The sequence below is a fragment of the Rattus norvegicus genome, chromosome 2 (assembly GCF_036323735.1).
Source record: "Rattus norvegicus strain BN/NHsdMcwi chromosome 2, GRCr8, whole genome shotgun sequence".
Classification (NCBI taxonomy): Eukaryota; Metazoa; Chordata; class Mammalia; order Rodentia; family Muridae; genus Rattus; species Rattus norvegicus.
The window spans coordinates 25179063-25193683 of NC_086020.1; the positions used below are offsets into that span (position 1 = coordinate 25179063).

Below are 14621 nucleotides of genomic sequence, written 5' to 3' on the forward strand. Positions count from 1 at the left end.
TTGCAAGGAAGGAGGGTGATTATGAATGGAAAAAGCCTCTGATGACAGGTGTACCACGCTGGTGAACAGAGCAGTTGGAACAACGGAGGTCAGCTCTGAGGGCCTTCCACGGTTGAAAATAAAAACGGCTGGCTATGGTGGCACAGGTCTTTAATCCCAGAGTTCAGGAGGCAGAGGTAGGTGGATCTCTGTGAGTCTGGGGTCAGCCTGGTCTACATGGTGAATTCCAGGTCAGCCAGGGCTACATAGTGAGACCTTGTTTCAAAAATCAATTAACAGAAAAACAAGACAACTATCTGATATCTGGATAACAAAATTCAATAATGCACACCATAAATCTGAGCAAGTATTTATTCCAATAAGTGATGACAAAATAATTTTATTTAACGACCGCAGCTGTTTAAAGTGACAGCTACTCTTAGGTCCTCCAAGTTCATATGGCTGTTTCCTCCCTGTGCTCTGGATTCTAGAAGCTTCATGATTCTACTCCTCATAAAAATGCTCATGGCTTTGGTGAACAAACCGCTAGCATTATAAAATCTTCAGTTCTCACAAAAGATCCCTGTCAGGTTACCCTGCGGTCAGCTGTCTGAGCGGAAATGACACTGCCGCTCTGGCTGTGCAGGCACCGAGTGCGGAGGACGAGAGCCTGAAAAGCTCCCCCTTCACAGAGAAGGAACCAGCTCAAAGGGAAGACGTCGCTCTTCCTCCGTGCTCACGCCACTGACAGCTGCTACCTCAAAGCTGTTTGTTCAGTTTGTATCTCCAGTCGGCCACTGGCTCGCATGATCATACAGTGCTACTTCAGCTCCAAAAGTGTAGTTTTCATTTCATTGTGGGGAGACGTCTGTATTTCCTGTATTTCCAGCTCAGCTGCCCGCGTGTGCAGGTCCTTTACACTATGTGTCGTCCACAGATCTATAAAATATTCAAGTCTTTTCCTGGAGAAACAGTAAAGTATTAGTTATTTTGGAAACAGGAAGCCTACTCAGTTGGAACGGCACAGGCTCTGTCAACATGAGGGGGGTGGCATCTCCCACTCTAGGGCTACAGCTGCATTAATGACTCAGTGACTGATTACCATGACTGCCTTCCTGCTGCCTTCTTAAACGGTGCCTGCAGGGAGGGCGCATGACTTCTTAACTCTGCCAGAGGCGGCTGGTGTCCCTATCTGTGTCCAGGAAGCTACAGGTGACTGACTGTATGTAATCCTTTCCTTATGTGATGAGTGTGTAACTAGTTCTTAAATTACTGTAGCACGCGTGCACGTACACACACACGTACACACACACACACACACACACACACACACACACACACACACACACACACACGTCTTTGACCTGACCAAGAGAACTGATGTGAAAAACACTTTTAATGAATAGGGAAAATATGTGCAGTGTCCTGATAAACCACAGAAAATGCCATCTTCAAAAAACTTGGTGGGGGGGTTATTTTATGTGTATGAGTGTTTCCTGGCATGTGCATGTTACATACCATGTGCATGTTACATACCGTGTGCATGATTAGAGAGTGCCCACAGAGGCCAGAGGAGAGAGGGTCAGATCCCTTGGAACTGGAGTTACAGATGGTTGTGAGATGCCATGTAGGTGCGGGGACTAGAACCTGGGTCCTCTGAAAGAGCCACTGAGCCGCCTGTGCAGATCTAAAAAATCCATCTTAATGGAATAGCCTACCTTATCGAGATAACTGCAGATTTTAAAATGTCACATATTAGGTAGAAAAATGAATGTCTAGAATAATCTGAGTATAATCTGATTCTAATCTTCTGACTTTAGCTTCTGAAACTACAGTAGTAACAGGTATAAACTATTCTATTACCAGCTTGTATGTGTAATTTTTTTTTTTTTTTGAGACAGAGTTTTTCATTCACTACGTAGCCCTGGCTGGCCTGGAACTTCCTGTGTAGACTAGGCCAAACTCTAACTCGAAGAGATCCGCCTGCCTCTGCCTCCAGAGTGCTAGGATTAAGTGAGTACACCACCACAGGCAGCAGAATCCTCTGAGGTAGCAGTTTGTTCTTGTTTCTCTCAGGAAACGATGACTAGAGGACAACAAAGACTATCTGTGTCTTTGGACTTTGCTGAAGGTAAAGGTTTAGATTTTGAGCTCCCATCAGTAATCTTTCTGGAAACTTTTTATGTGAATTTGTTCTGTAACAGAATTAGCCCGAAACAGATTACCCTGCCAACATAGGAAGCCGCCCATCACCTGTGGCACTCTAGTGCTGGAGACCCGGCCGGTCTCTGCACACCACGCCATGGCTGGCATGTGAGCACAGCTGCTGTGGAGGGAAACTGAGGCATGCACGCTACACACCACTCAAGCTGCAGCTGCTCTTTCCCTTTTCACACGCCACAGAGAGTAAGGTTTTTATCTCATGTGCGTGTGTGTGCCTAACATACGCACGGCATGCACGCAGCTGCCCTCAGAGGACAGAAGATTTCCTGGAACTGGAATTAGAGGCAGTTGTGAGTTACCCGTGGGTGCTAGGAAATGACCAAGCCATCTCTCCAGCCTCACAGATATTAACATGTTATTTGTTTGTTTGTTTGAAGACAGGGTCTCACTACGTAGTCCTGGCTGTCCTGAACTCACTAAATGAGGCTGGCCTCGAACTCACAGTGATCTGCCTGCCACTGCTTCTTCAGTGCTGGGATTAAAGGCACGGGTCACCATGCTCAGCAACATTTAAATATAGAAACTTGGTAATGATACTCAGAACTAAGTATTATCCTTAGGGAGTCTAGGAACTACTGGTAGCCAGATGTAACATTTAATTTAATTAAAAAAATTTTTTGGTTTATTTGTGGTCATGTGGTTATCAGAGTTCCTTGAGGGAACTCAGGCTAGTCCCTAGTTGTTCAAGAAAGAAAAGGCCAGAACTGCTGCTTGTCTCCCTTTAGGTATATCCCAGGAGTATTCTAAGGCTGGCTCATGAGCTGACTACATACTGACTAGCCATCAAGGGTGGGGGGGGGGGGAAGCATTCACATGAATGGTGGAGGTGAAGAGAGGTCAGAGAGGAGGCAGAAAGCAGCCAGATTACAACCTCACACACAACTCACTAATACGGGATGAGTGGATAAGATGAGAGCATGGCCACACACTACGGTTCTTATTCATATCCTGACAGAATTCGTCTTTTCCCCAAGATTCATTAATTTTTATTTATGTGTATGAACCTATGTCCACATGAGTTTATGTGCACCATGCCTGTGAAGGTGCTCACTGAGGCCAGAAGCACTGGAGTTGTGGATGGTTGTGAGCACCTGATGTAGGTATTGGGACTGAACCTGGGTCCCCTGGAAGAGCAGTAAGCAATCTTAACTGCTGCCCCACGTCCTGACAGACGCCTAAAAGGTTTTGGGTTTTGTTGTTTGTTTGTTTTTGTCATTACATTTATTTATTTAGGGGATGAGGACATGTCACAGAGTACATTGAGGACAACTCATAAGAGCTGGTTCTTTTCCCACCTGTGGGTTCCAGGGATCAGTCAGCTCTGGTGGCAATCTCTTTACCCACGGAGGCGAGGCATTTTTATTGATCCCTGACCCTGGCAGAATTCTTAATTCTGAGAGCTATTTACCACTGAAGCGGTATGTAAGAGGCTCTGTGCAGGCCGTAGGTACTGACACTGAACTCAGTCACCTTTAACTGTGATTCTTCAGCGACAAAAGTGTTGGTACACATGGACTTAATTCTTTTTTTAAAAAAGACCCAAAAGATTGCTTGCCACTTAATGAAGACCTGACACAAACAACACAAACAAGGACTAAACCCATCTGTGCTTGCTCCAAGATGCTTTCTTCTGGCCATAAGGAAACCCCACAGAAGCTGCACTCCAAAGAGGCAGTGGGGGTGTTCACTTACAGCCCCTGCGTCTTCCCAGACAGCTCAGAGGCTTCCACTAGGAACCAAACAAAGAACAAAACAACGAACACATTCTGACCTTCTCAGATTGACTAAGCCTTCCAGCTCTTTAGACTTGTGAGCAGCTTTCTGTAAGATTTCTCTGGGCACATCTGCTAGCTTCGCCACATTCAGTCCGTAACTCCTCGCTGCAATTCCTCTGGTTATCTGATAGAGGAAAGTGACAGAGTCCGGCATCTGCTCCATGTCACCTATGAGACAAAAGGGAGAAGGGGAGAGCAAAGGGCATGAAGGAACACAGGAGCTCTGGCACCCACCTCTGTTAAGGCACACGGTCTTGTCAACACCAAGTTGATGCTGTCCCCTGATGGCTGTACAGAGCCAGGAGAGCGGTTGGGAAGCTAGGCCAGGAACTGACCGCCTTCCAAGCAGAGCTCCTAGAGGTGCTCAGCTAAAGTCCCACACAGACATGGTGGACAGCTTTTGTTTGAAACTGGTGTTTGGAGATAGCAAGCTGTTGCCCACTATTTACAAAGTACTGTGAGCTAAATAGTGATAAAAAATAAAAACATAGCGGCCTTGTGTACTGGCTGGTTTTATGTGTCAACTCGACACAAACTGGAGTTATCACAGAGAAAGGAGCCTCCCTTGAGGAAATGCCTCCATGAGATCCAGCTGTAAGGCATTTTCTCAACTAGTGTTCAAGGGGGGAGGACCCAGCCCTTTGTGGGTGGTGCCGTCCCTGGGCTGGTGATCTTGGGTTCTATAAGAGAGCAAGCTGAGCAAGGCAGGGGAAACAAGCCAGTAAGTAACATCCCTCCATGGCCTCTGCATCAGCTCCTGCTTCCTGACCTGCGTGAGTTCCAGTCCTGACCTCCTTTGGGAAGTGTAAGCCGAATAAACCCTTTCCTCCCTAGCTTGCTTCTTGGTCATGGATGTCTGTGCAGGAATAGAAACCCTGACTAAGACACCTTGCCCTCTAAGTCCCAGTTGAAATAACTCTGAAGGACCATCCCAGGCTCCAAGCGCTCTCTCTCTCTCTCTCTTTCACACACACTCTCTCTCTTTCACACACACACACACACACACACAGTCTCTCTCTCTCTCTCTTTCACACACACACACACTCTCTCTCTCTCTCTCACACACACACACACACACACTCTCTCTCTCTCTCACACACACACACACACACACACACACACACACAAATTTGAAACTTCTAAGACAGAGACAGAGCTGCATACAAGTCCATTTTTCAGAACCTCAAGCACCACAGCACCATGAAGCTCTAAAATAAGAATATCACATCACACCTGGTCGCAGAGGGGCCAGCACTGAGAGAGTCTCTGGGACCCCCACACAAGCTGTAGAGTCACCAAGGGCTTCCCTCCCTTCTACATTCCCTTCCTTGCCAAGTGTGCATGCTTTGATCATCAGCCACTGATAAACACCAGGGCACTGAACGCAGCAGCAGAAGGGGACAATGGAATCTCCCTCCTCTGAGAGCTGAGAAGCAGACAGATAATAGCTTTCTCGGGGAGTTTACAAGAAGTAGGAGGTGAGAAGAATGGCCCAGACTCAGGCATCTATACTGAGAATACCTCCTACCTCCACATGAGAGCACAGAACAGGTGAGGAGTGCGTGAGCCGGGCCGAGGGAAGTCGTCGGGTCTGTGAACCTAACGGCTTTCTGCTACTCTTGCATGCTCACGAGACGAAGAGGAAAGTGAACACCAGTAGCCATCAAAAATGCAAACCTCTCATCTTAAGACCAAAATAGTCCTGGCTCATTCCAGGCTAATCTATCTTCCATGCTGGTCTTTCTTAAGCAAGGCAAAACCCATTCATCTGTTTGTGCACCCATCTGTCCAAGCCCGCTGTTGGCCAGCATGCACTGACAGCCTGGTAAGAAGTAAAGTTCCTTCCTTAGAAGTGAATCTGCTGACACATTTTCCAAGAGTTGTTATTCTTCCCTTTACATATAATTTGTACCATATGTTGAGACACACACGATAGAGATAGCTATGCTATATATAAACAACAGCGATAGCTGTAACAATGGTTCTGAAGTCATGTTTTTAAGACAGGCTTCACTGTGTTAACTGGGTCATCACAAACCTTTGGCTCAAGGGATCCTGTGCCTTGGTCTCAGGAGCTGGGACTATAGACCATATCTTCTTTGTGCACATTTTCTGCAAGGATTTTAAAGCGTACTCTAGCTATGAACTATGGTTTAATTGCATAACCTTGAACACATCTTTACCGTATGCTAGTACACACAGTGGGACACCAATGCTGGTCTCTATTTCAGCAGTATGACTGTTCTCGTGACTTTATGGTAAAGAACATGGCCACTCTCCACAGCTGCCCAGGGGCCTCTTTCTATAGTTACACTGGTCTCGAGCCTGCACGGTTTTGGTGGGCTACGTTTGGTTTCTGGGTATGCGATGACAGAAGTATGGAGGCCGGAGGATACAGTGGGAGGAGGGAAGAGCAAATGCCACCCAATGCTCTACTTCTCACTAGTCAGTTCTCATCTTCCAAGCCACACCCCTTTCTTAGGGGATATTTTAAAAGCCAATCGCTGCTAGTCTATGGATATAATAATTCATGTTTCTACTATAAAGAAAATTAACAAAATCTACGTTAAAGTCAAATTTCTCAAGGATGTTATTAAAGAGATCTGCTCAAACAATTTCCAATCTTTTACGCCTTTTGACTTTGCTGTGGGCACTGCTCACATGGCACAGAGGCTGTGTGGAAGTCCGAGGGAAGTCAGCCTCAGGCTCGGCAGTGTCCTTCTCCACGGAGTTCTCTCACCAGCCCGGATCAGGTTCTTCCTGAGGTTGCTGTGTTTGTTTTTATAGATTTACAGATGTTTAGAGATGGATAAAAAATTAGATGACATGTCTCTTCTACCCTTTGACAGGGTGTCATGTAGTACGCTGGCCTTGAACTGGCCTAGTAGCTAAGGAGCGTCTTGAAATGCTCTTCATCCCTTCACCTCCCACGCACTCGGACAGAGCATTCCTTGCCATACCCAGTTTGTCTGGGATTGTACAGTTGGTTTCCAGGCTGCTGACCCACGGCTTCAGCAACCACACACCCTGGAAACATAGACCTACAACATTTTCCTTGTCCCACTGATGCTAGGAATGGCCTGTCCGAAATCCATCCCACGTCTTACTTTGTATTATAAGGAATTAACAGCTGTCCACTTGATCAGAGCAATGCCTCACATCCAGCTCCAAAAGTGAGCCCTGATTCTAAGACAAAGTCACGTCTGCCATTCACTTAGATGCAATTCAGTTCCGACAATGAGATCAGAATGACCCTAGGAGGCCCCTGCAAACAGGTTCCCTTGCTCCTAAAGAAGTTACAGGAAGAAACAGACAGTGCTCAGTGGTAAGTGCATGTTCAGCATAAACCAAGGTCTGGGTTCAACACCCAGTGCCAAAAGTAAAATAAGAAAAAAAATGGAAAGAGTCTCAGAAAATGCCAGCCCTGTTCTAGCTGTGGACACTGTCGGGCGTCCGGAGCTATAAGCATCTTCCCACTGGCCTGCGGACGGAGCAAGGCAAAAGACAGAGCAGGCCACCTGTAAAGAGGAGCTGGGGACTGCGCTGAGGTGCCACATACAGTGCGTAACCTTACTGCTGGTCCACTGTGGTCCAGCTGCTGCGGTCAAAGCCTTAGCAGAGGAAGTGGAGAACCCCAGGGCCCAGGGCAGCCTCAGGACTGCAGGTGTGCAGAAGGGTTGGGCAGCGACTGTTCCCCGAGAAGAGCCACGGATGGCTCAGCAAGAAGGACTGACAGGTTCAGTTATGCTGGCACCAAGCACAGATGCTGTTCCCAGAGCTACCGGGAGGCAAAGGAGGGCTCAGCTACAGACTCAAAGCAAAGGAAGAATGAAAAAGTAAAAGCTGGGCAGTCTTGGTTCTTAGAACCCAGAGGCAGTCATGTGCTTGTCTGAGGAGTGGACGCTGCTGTCACTGCATGGTAGCTAAAGCGAGCATGCCTGAGGGGACGCCAAGGTGAATGGTGACATAGGGGGACAGAGGGAGGGAAGGCTGAGGTCCTACTAACACAATGAGATCGCTAATGTATGGCAGCACGAGATGGGGACAGAGCACATCTTCAGGAGCATGGCTGAGGGAGAGAAGGGAAGTCTGCCTGGAGCCTAGGAAGGGATGAAGTCTGTCAGCAAGGGCTTTTAGCCACGTCCGAGGCTAAGAGTCATGTTCATGGATAAAGTTCAAATCAATGTAGTAAAATGCCAGACACTCCAGGGCATGGGACTCTGCTCGAGGTTGGCAGGGTGAGAGCTCTGCCTTAGACCCTCCCTGCTGCAGACCTCTACTTGTTTGCCCTGTGGGTTTCACTTGCGAGCCCTTTCCTGTCACGGTGGGTGCAGTTAAGTAGAACTTCATGAGAGGATTTACGATGTGTTTTCAGTCTCGGAGAGCTGAGGCAGGGACTGCTTGATATCACATTTATCTTAGGTCCAATACTTTGTTTTATTTGGGCCATCTGCCTGGTCTCTCTTTTTTTTTTAATATTTTATTTATTTATTATATATTATGATTACACTGTCGCTATCTTCAGTCACACCAGAAGAGGGCATCAGACTCATTTCAGATGGTTGTGAGCCACCATGTGGTTGCTGGGATTTGAACTCAGGACCTTGGGAAGAGCAGTCGGTGCTCTTAACCACTGAGCCATCTCTCCAGCTCCCTGCCTGGTCTCTTTTTAAGTTCTGTCCTTACCAGTTTTTTTTTTTTTTTTTTTAATTAAATTTGGTCTCTGGAGTGCCTTGGATAATGGATTTTCCATTACAGCATACCAACTGTGCAAACTACCACAGGCTGGTAGCTTAAAAAACTACTGCTGAGCAGGGGATAGTCTACAGCGTACTGGGTTACTTGACTTCATTCCTGCTGGCCAATGGCGTTTTTTCCCAGAGAAACACCTCATCCTCTGATGGCAGCAAGTACTGGAAAAGCTGGGAAACAGGACACAGAAGGAGAATGTGTCCCTCTTCTGCACAGGGGACAGACATGGGCAAGCCACGTTACCTATGTGAGAGTCACTTTTATTACAGTAAGACAACACACATGCGCACTACGGGCTATGGCCAGCAGTAAGCAATCGCTGTGAAAAGATACTGGGGAGGTGGTGGACATTGTAAAGACGACCAAGGATCCTCTGCCCTTGATGATTTTATCCTAGGATCAAAACCAAGGAGGATGTGGGGGACCAAGAGGAAGCCCTCCTTCTGGAACATGAGCTGCCATTTAAACAGGGGAAGACTGAGTTTGCAAACAAACAGATGTACACTCTACGAGACTCATAGCTTAGAGCAAATGAATGTTGACAAATGTTCTTTATAATGGACACTCACAGCTTATATTCTTCATAAGCAATATAAACTTTGAGCTAGCACACTGAAAGGCTGGACTGTTCGCCTGTGCTAGGCAAGGGTTCTCGTACCTGAGTCCTGCTTGCTTCCGTCCTCATTGACCAAGAAGCCCATGTGGTAATTCCCCACCTGCTCTGGGTAACGTTTCTCTAGTTCACAGACTGGTGGATAGTGGGTGACGAACAGGGTTAAGGATTTCACCTAGAACAGTAAGACATACAGTGTTGTTTTAATTAGAACACTTCAACTTTAAAATTTCAAATCTTCGAAAAGCTGCAAGAACAAAAAATACCATATACTCTTTCTTGGTTTAGACGAACAATAAATATTTCTCCACGTTCCTTTCCTTTCTCTAGCCTAACAGGCAGACAGGCAAACAGACACACATGTACGCACACCTGCACGCAGAGGGGTTTTCCTGAACCCCTCTCCCTCCTCTGGTACTGATGACTGAACCCCAGGACTTTCACACAGTAGACGAGGGCTCTGCCCCTGAGCTACAGCCCCAGTCTCACTCATTTGAGAATTAGCTGGAGATAACATCACCAAACATTTAAGATTCTCTTCTAAGAATAAAATTAGTGTCCTATATAACCAGAATAAAATTTCTATATAAGAAACTTACTATCATAGAATATGACTCATATGTTTTCTTAAGTATCAAAATGCTTTTCCCTCTTTTTTTAGTCTTTTTTTTATATTAGCACTGTGATTAGCACACAAATTTAACTGCTTTCCTATTACCAGAAATTAAAAAGTAGAATTTGAAATTTAAAAAACAAAACAAAAACTATCATCTCTATAAGCACCATTAAAAATGTATACATGGGCATAAATACAATAAAAATATAGCACTGACTGCTCTTCCAGAGGTCCTGAGTTCAATTCCCAGCAACCACATGGTGGCTCACAACCATCTGTAATGGGATCTGATGCCCTCCTCTGGTGTGTCTGAAGACAGCTACAGTGTGCTTATATACATAAAATATATAAATAAATTTCTTTTTAAAAAACAAAAACATTTAGAAACGCACTGAACAAAAGCTCTGTGACTCTGAGGAAAGACCTCAAAGACCAGCTAATACAGAGAAGCGAGGCTACCTGATGCTCAGGAAGGGTCACTGCCGTGACACGGTGGCTCCTCCTAACCGGATCTGGAGGCTCAACAGAATGCTGAGCCTGTGGCTGGGACATTGGACATTGGGACTGTCAAGTGTGCGACCACGAGGTGAGGTGACAGCACTCCTGTTCTCTCTGGGTCTTTGAGCTGCTTTCCTTTGAGGAAGACTAGCCTTGGCTATGACAGATGCCCAACAGACTCCGAGAAGGAAACGGAAGGCCTAGCTAACTGCCAGCACTAAGCACACATTAGCAGGGAGGCCCATAGCCCTTGTCCAGCCTCCAGATGACGGCTAGCACCACTGCCACCCTTGTCACAGCTACAGCACAGATGGAATTAAACACCACCCAGTGTTGCTACTAGCAAATCCCGGTCAACAGTGACAGTCATTCGCTAAGAGTCACACCATGGACACAGTGTAGCACAACAGAAATTATGAACTAGATCTCAGGGGTGGCAAACTTGGTTCTGCTGTAACTTCCTCCAGATGTTAAATGTGCTGGTGGTAGAAAGGGGGCTTTGCCAAACCTTTACCATATGTAGTGAGATGCATCCTTTCAAATGAGGATTTAAAAAAAAAAGGGAAGCATTTTAAAGGGGGAAGGGTTATCATTATCTATGTCATTCTAATAAACGTTTGAACGTTCAGGACTTCTTCTGGCTATTTAGTTCACTGACAAAGGCAGTGAAGTGCTTGTCTGCTTGTCACACGTGTATCACACGTGTAAAAGGCTGGGTGTGGTGGTGTGAGTCTATAGTCTCCTTCCTGGGGATTTGGGGACAGGAGGATCTACGGGGCTCACTGCCCACACACACACAGAAGGGGAGTGCAATGTGGGCACTACCTGAAGGCCTAATGACCACAGTTAGACATAACCATGAGATCAGAGTCCATGCCTCAACACAAAAGTGAGGTGACAGACTTGTTAATCAGCTTACTTCAGTTATCTCCTATCTAAATGTATGCTATTATACTATGCCGTCCTCAAACCATATTAGTGAATAAAAACTTAAAGTTGTGACGGACGCTTACGTCTCTGATAAAATACTCTAGAGTCGCATAGGCAATGGCGATTCCGTCGTGGGTGCTGGTCCCTCTTCCCAGCTCGTCCAGGATAACCAGGGACCGCTGTGTTGCTTTCTGGATTATCTCCGCCGTGTCTGTCAGCTCTTCCATGAAAGTACTCCGGCCTTTGTATATATTGTCTGCAGCACCCCTCCTACAAGCAAGACAAAAACCCTTGATTCCCACGTTTCCCTCCTAGGAGGCCAAGTACTGTTTTCATGTGTGTGAGAACAGCAACTGAAATTGTGTTAAATAAGCACATGCTGATATAAAGAATGCCTAACAGTAATGGACAGTCCCACTTCCAATTCCAAACCGACATCTCGGTGTCCCAGGACAAAGGAATGCATCCCTGTGTCCAAGTGTCTGTTAGCAGTAAGACTTGTACATTAGGGAGGTTCTCCAGCATTTCATATGAAAACCCTGGGTAGTTAAAAAGTAAATCACTACAGGTAAAGTAATTTATTTTCACACAAGACTTTTGTCCTAGAACTAACTTACAGGTGTTTAGCGGCCTTGGGCAGCTAAATCTCACAGAGATTATCGTGTAAGCACAGTTCTTACACGTGAGAGTCCAGAAGTCTCCAGACTATCCCTTTAGAAAGAATCTCCCTGTCCTGGAGCCCTGAACATGAGCTAGGCACTGTATATGTCTCACAGGAGGCTCTAGCATAGGTGTTTCCTAACTCGTGTAACCGTGGTTCCTGAAATTTCTTCCAGAACACTGGTGACAGTAATGTTCTATGTCACATTTATTTGTGAGAACATTTATTCAGTGTAAAGGGAACCTGGGAGGGTGAAAAGGAGCACCTGGGTAAGAGAATAAGGCCATGCAATTAATTGCAAACCTAGAGTTCAGGCTTTTAGCTCACAGTTGGTGCTAACAGTTGTCTCATCTGGGAAATGCTCTTATCAACTTAGTTCTGCTTCCAGAGTTCCCAAACCAGGCACTGGCCACAACTGACCTGCAGCACTCCGGCATTCTGCAGAAGTTCATGGCCACTCTGGAGCTACCCAAAGGCACACAGGACCGATGCCCACAGATGGGTGCAGCTTTGAACTGCTGCCGACTTCATCCATTTTAAAGCCAACACCCAGAGAACATCTGGAGCGCTACAAGGTGAGCAACACCCAGAGAACATCTGGAGCGCTACAAGGTAAGCAGCGTCCAGCCACATTTCCAAAGTCCGTATGCTGACACTACCTCAGTTTTCCAATGATTCCTGCCACAACTCGGAATTTAAATGTTCCCCAAAGGCCACCTGTTGAGAGTGTGATCCTAGCAGTGGCTCATGCTGCTAGTGGGAAACAGTGAGACTCTCATGGATGGAGTCTACACTGAAGAGAAATGAGACTAAGAGGAAAAAGGTGGCACAATAGGAAAAAAGACGTAAGATCAAAACATGAAAGCCGTACAAACTAAAAATAAAAGCATGATCACTTAAACAATCAGATGCTGTGGACGGCCATTGACGCTTAGCCTTGAAGACACAGCCAGAGAAAGCTCCGAGGGTGGAGACAGACAAGTCAAGGAGTGGGAAGTCCAGAGGAGTGGTCTGAACCGAGGCCGGGGCTGTAGACAGCACAGCAGACAGATGCAGTGTGCCAAGCTGGAAGGTGAAAGACGCGTCCAGAGGCAAGACAGAGCAAGCAGGGAGTCCTGCAAAATGCGCACTACGATTAGATTACACTGTGGTACAGTTTTAAGATTTTAAGAAAATGCTAACTATTTAAAAAAAAATCTCATTGGGAACAAAGGGAGGAGACAGAAACCATGACCCAAATTCATCTACAGTGAAAGCCATGTTGGGAGAGGAAAAACGCCTGAGAGTTAAAAATCTGGATATTTATCTTATCTAAACTTACAAAATGGATATGAAGACAGGCAGGCTATTTAAGACATTCTAGTCCTCAGAAAACTAGCCGCTCTGATGCCTAGACAACAAAGTACTTCAGACAGACAAGGAAAGAAAAAATAGTACTTAAGAAAAATAATAAGGAATTGTGGCAATTGGGAGGAAATGAAAATGGTCAGAAAGAAATAAGAGACGTTTTAGATAGACAGAAGATTCCTTTAATTCACAAAGTTTGTATCTTAGAATTTTACATACCTACTCATGCATGTTCATGCACTACATGTGTGTATAATTTATGTAACTTTAACATGAATGTGCATGTATTGTGCTATAATAATATAAACATCTCAGTATTTTAAAAGTAGCCTATGAAATGGTCCAAAAAACAACACAGCAGCTGGGCATCATGGCAGGGGGCTCCTGGCAAGTTTCAGGCCCGGGCTACTTAGTGAAACCTTATCTCAACCCCCTCCCACTACCCAAACCCCACCCCACACAAGACACCATGAGCAATAGAAATGCCAGAGGGCTCTCAAGGTAGAAGTCAAACTGGAACGAGAGACATTCAGAAATTAATAAAGGATCTCTTCAGGTTTTGTAGCAAGAGGTCAGACACCATTAGAGCCAGCTGATAAGTTTAAGCTTACTGGTATACATCTTTCTGATGTTACAACCCTCACTATCAGAGGAATCAACCTAGGAAGACTCCAAGGCAGCCAGCCTCTAGGGATCAGGGGTGGGGCTAGAGGTGGGCAGGCTCAGGAAGCCTCCCCATGCCACCCGTCCGTCTGTCTGTCCATCTGTCCGTCCATCGGTCGTCACTGCTTCGTATTTCCTATCAGGATGCGTTGCTTCTGCGACTCTAAGGTGTAAACAGCGTTGCACTGTGTGCCAATCTTATTAAAAAGGACCTGCGCTAACCCCGGGTTATCAGAGTGGGAGGAGATATCTCTGGATGGGAGCATCACTGATTATTGGTGACATTCCCTCGCCCTCTTAGCATCTGGGACAAAGATGAAGATGGATGTGTCCATTACATAAAGGCCACAGCGTTAAAGCCTTCTCTCCCAACTCCAGGGGATTAAAACACTGAAGAACTCCTGCTGCACCATGGTGCCTAAAGCACTCTCCCTGTTGCTATTACTGGGGTACTTAGGGATCGGACTGGGTGTCTTTAGGGACCATTGAAATAAAACACATAAAGCAATGCATGTTAGACACATGCACAGCAAGTGGCCCCTTGCTCACCGTTGTGGGCTTTAA

The 14621-nt window shown here is 46.1% G+C and overlaps 1 protein-coding gene across 8 annotated transcripts in view; it reads right to left on the reverse strand.

Moving 5' to 3' along the window:
- Positions 1-337: 337 nt before the first annotated feature.
- Msh3 (mutS homolog 3) overlaps positions 338-14621 on the reverse strand; it is a 141458-nt gene continuing 127174 nt past the window's right edge. For all 8 annotated transcript variants that reach the window (NM_001191957.1, XM_063282328.1, XM_063282327.1 and 5 more), the window contains 4 exons: positions 11470-11656; positions 9388-9517; positions 3974-4145; positions 338-941 (listed from right to left, as the gene is read on the reverse strand). In NM_001191957.1, coding sequence (NP_001178886.1) covers positions 800-941; positions 3974-4145; positions 9388-9517; positions 11470-11656 — 631 coding nt within the window. In that variant the 3' untranslated portion in view covers positions 338-799. The remainder of the gene's footprint in view (positions 942-3973; positions 4146-9387; positions 9518-11469; positions 11657-14621) is intronic.